At 32.0% G+C, this 12,426-nt stretch overlaps 1 protein-coding gene across 4 annotated transcripts; it reads right to left on the reverse strand.

Moving 5' to 3' along the window:
- Nucleotides 1–5,090: 5,090 nt before the first annotated feature.
- On the reverse strand, nt 5,091–9,829 carry LOC112518026 (tropinone reductase homolog At5g06060-like). Of its 4 annotated transcripts, XM_025125537.1 has the most exons (5): nt 9,534–9,829; nt 8,155–8,362; nt 7,314–7,530; nt 6,192–6,298; nt 5,091–5,374 (listed from the first exon to the last, which is right to left on the reverse strand). In XM_025125537.1, the coding sequence occupies exons 1-5, from the start codon at nt 9,731–9,733 to the stop codon at nt 5,186–5,188; spliced, it is 921 nt and encodes a 306-aa protein (XP_024981305.1). In that variant the 5' UTR covers nt 9,734–9,829; the 3' UTR covers nt 5,091–5,185. The 4 variants fall into 4 exon arrangements, 2 of the variants coding, with proteins under 2 accessions (XP_024981305.1, XP_024981306.1); XM_025125538.1 differs by lacking the exon at nt 6,192–6,298 and having other exon boundaries at nt 5,217–5,374; XR_003069773.1 differs by lacking the exons at nt 5,091–5,374; nt 6,192–6,298 and adding an exon at nt 7,954–8,075 and having other exon boundaries at nt 7,466–7,533; nt 9,534–9,822.
- Between the last annotated feature and the right edge of the window lie 2,597 nt (nt 9,830–12,426).

The following is a 12,426-nucleotide window of genomic DNA, read 5'->3' on the forward strand; positions in this document are numbered from 1 at the left end:
CAACAGTATTTTTGTTGTAAAGGTTCTGATTTTTTTTACCTTCACTGTGTTTTGCTGTGAAGTTTCAATTGTAAAAAAGTTGTTTCACGGGTCTCACGGAAACAGTCTGGTCTCACATGAACCAAACCTGATTCTAACTGATAATAAGAGTGAATTACACTGGTGGTCCCTGTTGTTTGCTCAAATTTTGGATTTAGTCTCTAAAAAAACTATCTATACTGGTGATCCCTAACTTTTCATCTTCATAACTCATGGTCCCACACTTAATGACGTTATTTAACAACCTTTATGAATGATTAATCGGTCTTTGAACAAACTATATGGATCAAAAATATAATCTACTTTAAAATTTAATGTGATACACATGTTTTTTAAATTTTTTATTCAAAATATTTTATATAAAAAATCAAAAATTTTAAAATAAATTACATATTAAATAAAAATCTTTATATTTATTTAGAAACTATTAAATTCACAAAAAATAGCATTAAAAAATCTGAAGTTAAAAAAAAAACAAATTAAATCAAGATAAAGTAATGTATCTTTTGGGTTGAGAATTAAATTATGCAAGCAAAATATTGAAAATTAAGTTTGGTTAACATTAGATTATTAATATATATTCAAATTACAAATAATTAAAATAATAACAAAATAAAAATTATAAGTTAAGATTAAAAAACACTGATTATTCAAACAAATAAGAAAAACCATCACTACAACAAAATTAGGTTTATATGACGTCAAAAAAATTAAGCATCCTAAAAACCCATCTTTTTATAGGATGCTTGTTTTTATAGGTAACTTTTTTAAATAGTATCATATAAAATTGTTAATACAACGCCTTGTACAATAAGTGTTCTCAAAACTTGTTAAGACGTTCAAAAACGTCATATAAACCTATTGTAACGTCTTTAGATAAGACGTTTTATTTTTTAGTTTTATAAATTAAATCTTATAAAATGGTTTATTAGATTATCTCCAACCAAACAATAAAAACACAAAAATGGAGGTGTTTACATTTCCAACCTAATACTAAATCATTAAGAAATGGAGGTCTAAAATATTGGCCCTATATTTGCAGGTCAATAAAGTAGGCCTCCAAAAATATATAGTAATATTTTATTCAATTTTTCTAATCATATATGTAGATTAATAATTTAATACATTAATAAAATATTATAAAATAAATACATATATTATTTTATTATCACAAATGTTTTAGATGGCGTATGTTTTTTTAAGAGGTGTTGAAGTTTGAAATTTGATTACATTTCTGATTTATAAGAGGTGGTGCTGAAGTTTGAAATCTGAATCAGTCAGACTGTTTGTTTTTGTAAACTGACAAACGTCTGAAGTCTGAATCAATAAGACTGTTTGTATTTGTAAACTGACAAACGACTGAAGTCTGAAATATGAATCAATTTATTTTAAATAAATTCAATTGAAATATCCAACATTTAAACCATTTGTAAACTGCCATTCAAAAATTCAACTGAAATACATCAATTGATTCAACACACAACGTAAAATATGAACAAAGTCTCGTAACAACTAGAATCAATATTCATTTTGCATTAATTGTGTCTTGCAGTTTCTTCTCTCAAACTAGCCATATATATTTGGTCAATGATACTCCCATGTGGTTGAACCTCTTCAGCCTCATCCTCGTCATTGTCCCTTTGCTCGTTGGTTTGATCATACTCAGAAAATAACCCGTCACTTAAACATTTCTTTGATATGAAGTTGTGAGCCGCAAAGCATGCAATAATAACGTCTCTATGAACCTCAAGTGTAAATGGTGACATATATTAATAATCTCATGTTAGCGGAACTTAATTTTCAATATTTTTGATCGCATATTTCTATTCTCAATTCAAAAGATATTTGAATTTATCTCGATTTCTTTTGTTTTTCTTAACTTGAGATTTTTCAACGCTAATATTTTTTGTGAATTTTATAGTTTTTAAAATTAATATAAAGATTTTATTTAATATGTATTTTATTTAAAATACTTGATTTGTGATTTGATATAAATATTTTTTTAATAAAAAATTAAAAGAACATTAATTATATTATATTTTAGAGCAAATTGTATTTTTGGTTCTTATAACTTGTTCAAAGACCAATGAGTCATTCATAATGTATGCTAACTAACATTGTTAACTATAAGGACCATTAATGTTATGAAAATGAAAAATTAGAGACCATCAGTATAGATAGTTTATTTTAGAGATCAAATCGAAAATTTAAACAACCCCAGGGACCATCGATGTAATTCAGTCTGAAGATTATGTGAAATATTTATTTTCAAGAGTACCCCTACAATATGATTAAATACAAGAAATAAATCATAATTGTAATTTAATACCAAATTTAAGTTGGTTAAATTTCAACCGTCGATCAAATTTTGAATGGTTGTGATCATGTTGTATAGGTTGTATAAGTTGAAGGAGTTGTATAATAACCCACTCTTTATATATATATATATATATATATATATATATATACACACACACACAAGAATGATACTCGCGCAATTTAACGAGATATATTTTGATTTTAATTCTTTATTTTATTTTATTTTAATACAATTGATGTTATAATATAGTTTTATGTGATTTTGAAAAAATGATAATGTTTTTATTTTTGAATAAAATTTAAATTTGAAAATATTATAAAAATTTGACAAAAATATATCGATATTAGTATCAAATTAACTATTTAAAATTTTCTCATTTTTTGTGTAATTTTTTAATTCAATTTTTTATTATAATTTAATTAGGTTCAATAACGAGGTAATTTATATTTGGTTTAATAATATATATTGTTTATAAAGATAATAGTTAATTATTTTGTTAGAACTCAATAATTATCCTAATTATATTTTAGATTTTTTATATTTTAAAATGAGATTTAAAATGAGATGTTTATCCTCTATTTGATTATGTTTATCTCCAATTAGTTACACGAATTCAAATATGGAGTTTTAATAAATTGTACTTACGCACAATTTGCTTGTAATCTTGAATTTTAAATAATATGCATCAATAAATAGTACTTCATACATAAAAAATAGTTTTTAAGAGTTTTTATCAAATGTTTTATAATATAATATAGATATATATGATGAAGGGGTAGATTTATGGTGTTGTTTTAACATCAATTACCAAACTTAATCAAGTAGATAACCAACTCTTTCTTCCCTTTTAAAAACCTTAAGTGACTCATAATTGACAACATTTTAAAAATAATAATATATATTTATATTAATCTAGTTTTATATTCCAATAATGATATATTCATATAGTATCATATTATTGTTAATTAATAAATTAATAACTTGGTATTTAATCATAATAACAATCATTTAATTAGAGTTTTATTGTTATTTGATTAAAATATAATTTTTCATATTGTATTAAAATATATTCATATACTGTATTATTCAAAAAGCTAGAGATGGACCAAATCTGCTAATGACAAGTTCATAACCAGTTATAATCGGTTCCATCCAAGAAACACTGCCACGTAATTTATTACAACATCACAAGTTTCAGTCACTTAACTGGTTATTAGCTCAAAGTATGTAGTTAATAGGACGATCACATTCACCTTATTGAGTTGATAGATAAATGAACTAGCCCAATGACCAATCAAGTAAGTATTTTCTGGTATCAATCTCGACAAAAAATCCTATGACTACTGCTAGGCCCGGTAACGGTCCCATCAGGGTTGTCATGGGCTCAGTTGAGCTTTTTAAACATATTTTCTAAAATCTTTTTTTACACAAAAATATTATGCATAATTATATAATTACGATTTTTTTTTATTTTGCATTGAAATAGACTTTAAATAATACATTTAAGTAGATAAAATATTGAAAATTAAGAAAAAGAAGTTGAAACTTTTTAAAAAAATGAAAAATATGTCCTGTATAAAACCGATCTCGGCCGAGCCAAAACTTAAAATTCCATAAAACTTATAATTGATCCCTGACCGTCGAGTCATAACCGATACCGACGATCCCACAGTCTGATCACAGACCAGATTGGGCCCAATCTAACCATCTCTACTTCTTTGACATTGAAATGGACTTGTATAACTGATCATAAAGGCTCACTCCACCCACATGGATTGGATTGTTCGGTTTTCTGAATGTTTATTAATTTTTGGTAACGAAACTTGTGTTACAATTATAAATAAACTCGTCTTACGATAATAAATACAAAATAAAATGGCTTTTTAATAAAGAATTGGGTCTCAACTGATGGTAACTAATCCTATTGTATGTGTTGAGTGTAGTGAATAGTGATTGTGTGTGTCGGGATATGGACCTTAAGGTAGTGTTTAGTATGCAGACTGGATGAGATAGAACATGACGGGATGGGACGAGACTAATTGTTTGATACGACTTGACAGGTAAAGATAAAATTGTTAAAATGACCACATTAACCCTAAATGTTGTTCGATTTAATTTTATATCATATAATGATTGTAAAAGACAAAAATCAACCAAAAATATATTTAAATTATTTAATTTATGATATCAATATTTTTTTTTAATATTCTGAGACCACATGTAAATAACATTCGTCATACCACAAATTCTAAATACGCACATAATTTAAAAAGTTTAAACACAACAATTGTAAATAATATTTGTCACGCCAACGTCAAAAGTTTAACATTTCAAGAATGGAGGTTGTGGAAGACAAGAAAGATGATGCAATATTTTGATATCAAATAATAAGGGCAATATTGTAATATCAAATTTAGTCCATGTTCTATCTTTCTTGGTGGAACAAAAAAACTCAAGAATTGTCCCACCCAATCTTACTTTTGTCCCATGACACACCAAACATGACTATTTATTTTTGTCACGTCCCATCCTGTCCCACTCAGTCTGCATACCAAACGCACCCCTACTGGTTTATAAAGATGCATAAAACAACGATCAGGTATGCTCCAATCAGTCTCGAACAACTTATAGGTTATCAATTACGAGTCCTAAAAATTTTCCTGACTGTTATCTGAGATTAGTCGAAATGCATGTAAACTTGCTCGAACAAAAAAAGGAACCAACTCCGTTATAGAAGCAACAACGACATAAAGAAGTAAATTAGCAATTTGGTAGCACTCGTTAAGGCTTGATTCTATAGAAAAGTACAAGATTAGCAAGAAAAAGCTAGTCATAGCTCGGGTAAAAACCGTTTACAGACATCCCACCATCGACACATATGATTTGGCCCGTGATATATGAAGAAGCCGGCATGCAAAGAAATGCAACTAACGATGAGACCTCATTCGGATTCCCAAGTCGCCCAAGTGGTGTACAATGAAGGACCTCTTCGACATACTCTTTGTTTCGCAGTACCTGAATGAAACCGTTTTAACTTAAATCATAAAATCATTCCAACATTTTGTACACATCTTCTAATACTACTCATAAATTACCAACTTCAACGACTAAACAGATACGTTGTTGGAAAAAAGCCAAGAAAAGCCGTTCATACCATGCAAAAAAGCGATTTTCAACAAACTGTGAACCAGGGTGGCAGGGTCGAAGGATGTTCTAATGTAAGATAAGAAACAAGGCCCCCAATTTTATTTTATTTTGATTAACCTGGATATCCAACTCGCTATGTGAGCCGACTAATCCCAGAGCGACCACCTGCTTTGCACCGGATTTGAACCTCCACGGCCACAAGGGGATTTTTATTCCTCCTTGGATTTGAACTTAGGATCTACAGGTACTTTTGACATTTGGGGCCAAGCTCAAACCAACCAGGCAACCCTAAACCAACCAGGATCGAAGGATGTTCTAATGTAAGATAAGAAACAAGGCCCCCAAATTTTTGGGTCCTACTACAAACGTTTTAGTGTCTACCCAATTACGTATGTTTTAATCATTTGTCGGTTCTACATATTTTAGCCCAATTATAACGTTTTAGCAATTCCCGGTTCCACCTTTTTCAAGAACGTTAAGAAGAATGATTCTGTTTAAATGGATTTCATATGTTACTTTTATCTTTTTAGTTTTTTTGTTGCTTTAACTTGTAAGACTCTTGATGTAAGATATGGTATGCTTTTTAATATTTCGTTTTATTTGTTACGCATGCGATCTATAATCATGGTACAGGTATAGTACGGCCTCCAAAAAGATTGGAAGATGGAAGCAAAGAGGAACTTACTTGTTCTACCATGGAGGTTTTGATATACCAAGGGGCAACAGCATTGCTCCTGATATCATCTTTTGCCCATTCACAAGCCAAATTTTTTGTAAGCTGATTAATTGCTCCTAAAACAGGATCAACAAAAATGTCTCAAATTTTCATCAACATAACCAAGGTTCTAAATAGCGTGAGGCATGGCATGGTGGTCAGATAAAGCCTTAGGAGCCATGGCAAGGCCACAGACATTTTTCAAGGCATGATTGAAGACAACAAGTCTCTGTGTGTGTGTGTATAGGGGGGGCTAATCATTTTAGAAACCACAAAATTATGAAAACCTTGAGAACTAGTACATGATATGTGTCACAAGCTATATGAAGGGTTTTGCTAGTCTTCTCAAGAACAGAAAAGAAGTTTCTTTGATTGCAGAGCTTAGCGAGTGCATTTAATACCAGCTGGTAAAGTTCTCCTATCGAGGCGAGGCTTGAGCAACTGTGATATATTTCACATGATTTTTTTCATTCAGGGTATTGATTAACATATTTCACATGAATTTGTTTAACAAAGTCAAACTTTTTACGTGATTGTGAAACAAAAAGTACACAAAAAAAAATTCATATTGTGAACCAAATATATGTTAATCAATACCTTATGGTTGAGTCCCGGTGAGAATGAAAGTTATAGTTAGAGGGGTAAGAAAGGATCTCCATCCTTGGATCAATCTTAACTGAAGATCAACTCTAATGCAGTGTACCGAGATGCACCGGATCAATTCCCGGTGATAAGCATAATTCATTGGGTGGGGGTGAGATTAAAAGTGTTCAACGGTCCATATCCCTTCTTACGCTTCTCATCTTAACTCCTATTCTCACACAATCCTTCGTCGAATACCTTAAATCCTATCCTTAGACGGAAAAAGATAATGTAAAACAATACCTTAAGGTAAAAGTTCTCATGACCTATGGGATTCTCATTTGATTATAGCACTCGTAACAATGTAAAAGGTAAAAAGTGGAGCAAAATTTTCAAACATAACTGGCGTCTTATACAGTTGCTACGGGGGTTAGCGTGCCGTTAGACACCCGTCTCGTGCCATGGTGCACCTTTTAGAACCCTATTTGAACTATAACTTCAGAATTTTACCTTTGGTGGCTCCTTGGAGTGTCATGGACTTGAGTGAGACAAAGGCCGAGACTGATGAAGTGAACACGACACTGCCTGCTCTTGACGCTTTGAGAAACGGATATGCAAGTTGGCAGATGTGAAAAACGGATTCAAAATTAGTTGACATCAGTGTGGAAAACTCTTCGGTTGTCAACTCCACCATAGGTTTCCGAATGTTTGTCCCAACATTGTTTATCTACTGATCCGTTGCACAAAATTACACCATAGTAAGATCATAAAGCGGAATTCATAACATTAAAAGCAGATTTGACACCCATAAGCTAGCTTATTTTTGAATTTTGAAAAACCCTCATTTGGTTAGCAATAAGCTAGCTTTTTTAAAGGCTATTTCAAGTAGCGTTCCAATAAGCTCCAGGTTTTCTTAAAAAAATTCCAATTATGCCCCTTATATTTTTCCAACTATTTTTTCAACATGCCTTTTTAGGTCATTTTGCATTGTCAACTAGCTTATTAGATAGTTTACCAAACATGACTAGTTTATCGGATAACAGTTAGCTTTTCAACCAATAGCAGACTTATCAGCTAGTTTGACAAACGTAGCCTAAATGTACCTATCATGGTTACTAGATGTTGAGATGACGTTATGAAAGGAACCTACAAAGAAGGCCATCCAAGCTTGTGAAAAAACTTCAGACAAAAACACCCCTCCTTTTGCTTGTGCAGTTACAAACTCTCAAAAAGCTCGTTTACCGCTTGTGGGTCCCACTTTTTTGGAAAAATCTAGGACGAAAAAAATCCAACCATTGTGAATGCTCAATATATAAATTATCTAACCAAACAAAAGAGGGAAAGTGCTTACAAGTATATAAAGCTTTCCACTGAACAAATGGGAAACATCATCCATTAACTTCTCACGATCACGTTGTGAGGACACATCACAGACTGAACCAGTGATCTCGAAACCCTCATCCATCCAACCCTTCAAACAGCTATTAAGTTCAGACTCATTTCGAGCACACGTGTGCACGATCGCCCCATGTCCAGCCAATTCCTCCACAATCGCACGTCTGTACATACAAAATACAAAATCTTAAACTTAAACAGGACCATATGTATCAGGCACGATAAAACATCACATCACATCATACCATGCGAGTCCTCCATTAAAGAATAAGAGCTACACTTGAAGTTGATGTTAAAGGGGTTTGCTTTCAAATTCAAATCTAATACAGATTTTAATTTCTTGAAGAAGAATTGCTATCCACATTCAACTTCATAACAAATAGTACAAATATAAGACTGTTGGTGTTAAAGGTAATACTAAGGGGTCGTTTACCAACACAAATTGAGTGCGGTCTGGGTCAGCACTAATCACATTCTGAATAAGATTCCCTCTCTTAGCTTACTAGGTCAGCATCTCGGTCAGTATCATGGACCGTTAAGAGGGGCTTGGTAAATAGTGGCATCTTTGACTCGATATAAGCAGGTAGCAAACAACCACTAAACCAAACCAGCACAATAAATCCCACAAGGACTAATAAGAAAATCAAAATGTAGCTCTTCTATGGATTAGTTAGGATGGAGAGAAACTCATACGTCTATTCGTTACACAAAATACCCAAATCCCAATTGTTGTATGAATATCAATCCCATTCGTATACTCCTTATATTCATATATATTTCTAAATATTTACATAAGCAAAGTACATATGCGGTTTATGCTTACAAAACTTTTTTTTGATTAATCTGGATATCCAACCAGCTATGCGAGCCGACTAATCCCAGGGGCGACCACTTGTTTTGCAGATAGCCCCGAGTCACCAACATAGCTTGTTTATCTTGTTATCACATCTTTCTTCACAAAAAGTATAAATCATCTCAGAGTTGAAGTTGAAATGTAGCACATTTGACTTTAAAACACATCTCTTTTTCTTGAATGCATCATCCAAAAAAATTAGCTATATATCAAACTTTGACATTGATATGCAAACAGGAAATGAAACCATGGAAATTTTCATATAAACTTGGAACTATAAAACACGTCTGATAGTGAACTCTGATTCAGGAACGAAGGGATTAATGTACATATATACACGAGTGTGTTAACCCAGCCCCCAAATAGCATGCATAGATGCATTGTTGAAAATACCCAAATCGTAGTTAGGGTTCGAAGCGTAAATCACAAATTATACAATAACACAAAATATCATATGTAAGACGAGGGTTTTGTTTGCGTACCCAATTCCTCTGGTACCGCCAGTAACAAGAGCTGTTTTCCCATGAAGAGACCATCTGTTTGAATGATTTTGATTCACGGAGGCATAAACTCGTGGGAAATTGGATCTAATTGTGGGTTTGGTTGAACAAGTAGAACGATTTGGGGAACTTGAAATTGGAAGGTTTCTGAGGATTAGTAGAGACGGTGGTGCATCACACATTGTTACACCAAGTGGGATTATTTATGGAGGTAACTTTCAATTTTGATTTTGATTTTGATTTTGAATTTGGGTTGCCTGCTTGATGAAGCAAGTTAGAAGTTCGAGGCACACAGTAGAGTAAACAAATATACATATTTAATAAACAATGGGATTTATTCCAAGAACTTGCTTAGTTTCATAAACCTTGAAGTTAAAGAGGTAAATCTACAATGTCTATGTGCAGGGGATTCAAGTTAGTTATTTATGTGGAGAAAAACCAAGGTTCTACCAGTTGAGTTACTCTCGATGGTTTAGCAAGAGATTGTTTATTTGTGGTATACTAATTGTGCAACGAGATACATCTTGATTTTAATATTTTATTTTATTTTTTATCTCAATCGATATTATAGTATGGTTTTATGTGATTTTAAAAAAAAACGATAATGTTTTTATTTTTAAATAAAATATAAATTTGAAGATATAATAAAATTTTGACAAAAATATATCGATATTAGTATAGGGACGGACCCAATTTTTTTTTCAAATGGTGGCACCATATAATTAATATAGTATAATATACATCTAAAAATAATTACAAAAAATATGGTTTTTATAGTACCGATAGGGCTGTAAACGAACCGAACGTTCAGCGAACCGTTCGTGAACCGTTCGGCGAACCGTTCGTAAACCGTTCGGCGAGAAGTTCGTTTATGTTTGTTTATTTAATAAATGAACGAACATGAACTATTTTCTTTTGTTCGTTTAGTTAAACGAACGAACATGAACAAGAGTCTCGTTCGTTTATTTATGTTCGTGAACGTTCGTTCATTTACCGTTCGTTTATATTCGTTTGTTTATATTCGTTTATATATTAAGTTTAATATATTATCTTTTATTTATTTACTTTGAATTCAAATATTATTTATTTATGTTCGTTTAGCTCATTCGTTTATGTTCGTTCGTTTACGTTCGTTTAGCATGTTTACGAATGAACATAAACGAACACGAACACACCTTATTTCTAAACAAACGAACACGAACACAAAGATGTTCGTTCGTTTACCGTTCGTGTTCATTCGTTTGTTCAGTTAAGTTAAACGAACGAACATGAACAAGCCTCCGTTCGTGTTCGTTCGGTTCGTTTACACCCCTAAGTACCGATAAACACCTCCTAAACTTGTACCCGACGCATCTTCATCTTTTGAAAACGGTCAATATATACCCAAAAATAATTACAAAAAGTATGGTTTTGGTTATTTGAGCTTTGTTTTGTTTGGGTTTTAGTTGCACCATTTGGATTTCAGGGAAATACGGTAGCACCTTCTAAAAACGATAAGGTAGCACCGTTAACAAACCTAAATTTTTTACCCTTCGGCCGCGAAATAATACGGTGGCACGTGCCACCCATGCCACCACATTAGGTCCGCCCATGTATTAGTATCAAATTAACTATTTAAAATTCCTATTTTTTGTATAATTTTCTAATTCAATTTATTAATATAATTTAATTTAGGTTTAATAACGAAGTAATTTATATTTGGTTTAATAATATAATTTTCTTATAAAGATAATAATTAATTATTTTGTTAGAACTCGATAATTATCCTAATTATATTTTAGATTTTTTATATTTTAAAATGAGATGTTTATCCTCTAATTGGTTATGTTTATCCGCAGTTATTTACGCGAATTCAAACATGCAGCTTTAATAAGTTGTACTTATGCATAATTTACTTGTAATCTTGAATTTTAAGTAATATGCATTAATATACAGTACTTCATGAATAAAAAATAGTTTTTAAGAGTTTTTGTCAAATGATTTATAATATAGTATAGATAGAGAGCTTATCCACTTAACTGTATCCATGTGTGTGTTTTACGACTTAATATGAATATTCCAACAGCCAACTTGGCTTAATCCGATCAACCCCTCTCCTGCTTTATGCATTCAACCACCCGTCTCCCTAAAATATCTGTTTGCTTACCACCTCCATCTCACGTTCACAAAAAGTATCAAGACCATCTAAAGAAATGGAGACCATCACTATTGTTCCACTCTTGCTCTCGACTCTCTTGCGTGTGCTTTCCTTCATCACTGTTGTTGCTCCCTTCTAGTTGTCCATTGCCTCCCCTCCTCTATATCGTTTTCTTGAAGGACCCAAATCCGTTTTCATAATCACATGATTCAACTGGATACTGAAGATCTGGTATTTTATATCTTAATTGATTGAGATGAATTAGGAATCCAAAGTTTAATAATTTCGGTGATTTCATTAGAAATTGAAGATATGGGGTTTCTAAATTTGGTAATCCAAAGTTCAATAATTTAGGGTTTTACATCTTAATTGATTGAAACGACCTGGAGGGGTATAATGTTGTTTATATTATTCTGATCGTTTATTCTGCAGATAAAGAACATGTTAATTGATATTTAACTAGAAACACACGATATTAATGAATCAAGAAGAAGGTTCTAAATGGCGTGAGACCTGATTTGGTGGTGAGGTCAAGTCTTTGAGCCTTAGCAACCACAACGAGGCCACGATGCTTTGAAGGTGTGACTTTTGGCGGCAATTATGTATTATCATGTCAAAGACCTTCCAGCCTAGTAGTAAAGGCTTGGGCATGACATAGTCATGAACCCGAGTTCGAGCCCTGGGAGGGGAGTGTTGGCGATATTTAAGTGGGGCCATGTTTAGCCTCCAAATTTGCCG

Source organism: Cynara cardunculus (genome assembly GCF_001531365.2).
Source record: "Cynara cardunculus var. scolymus isolate 2C chromosome LG 9, CcrdV1, whole genome shotgun sequence".
Lineage (NCBI taxonomy): Eukaryota > Viridiplantae > Streptophyta > Magnoliopsida > Asterales > Asteraceae > Cynara > Cynara cardunculus.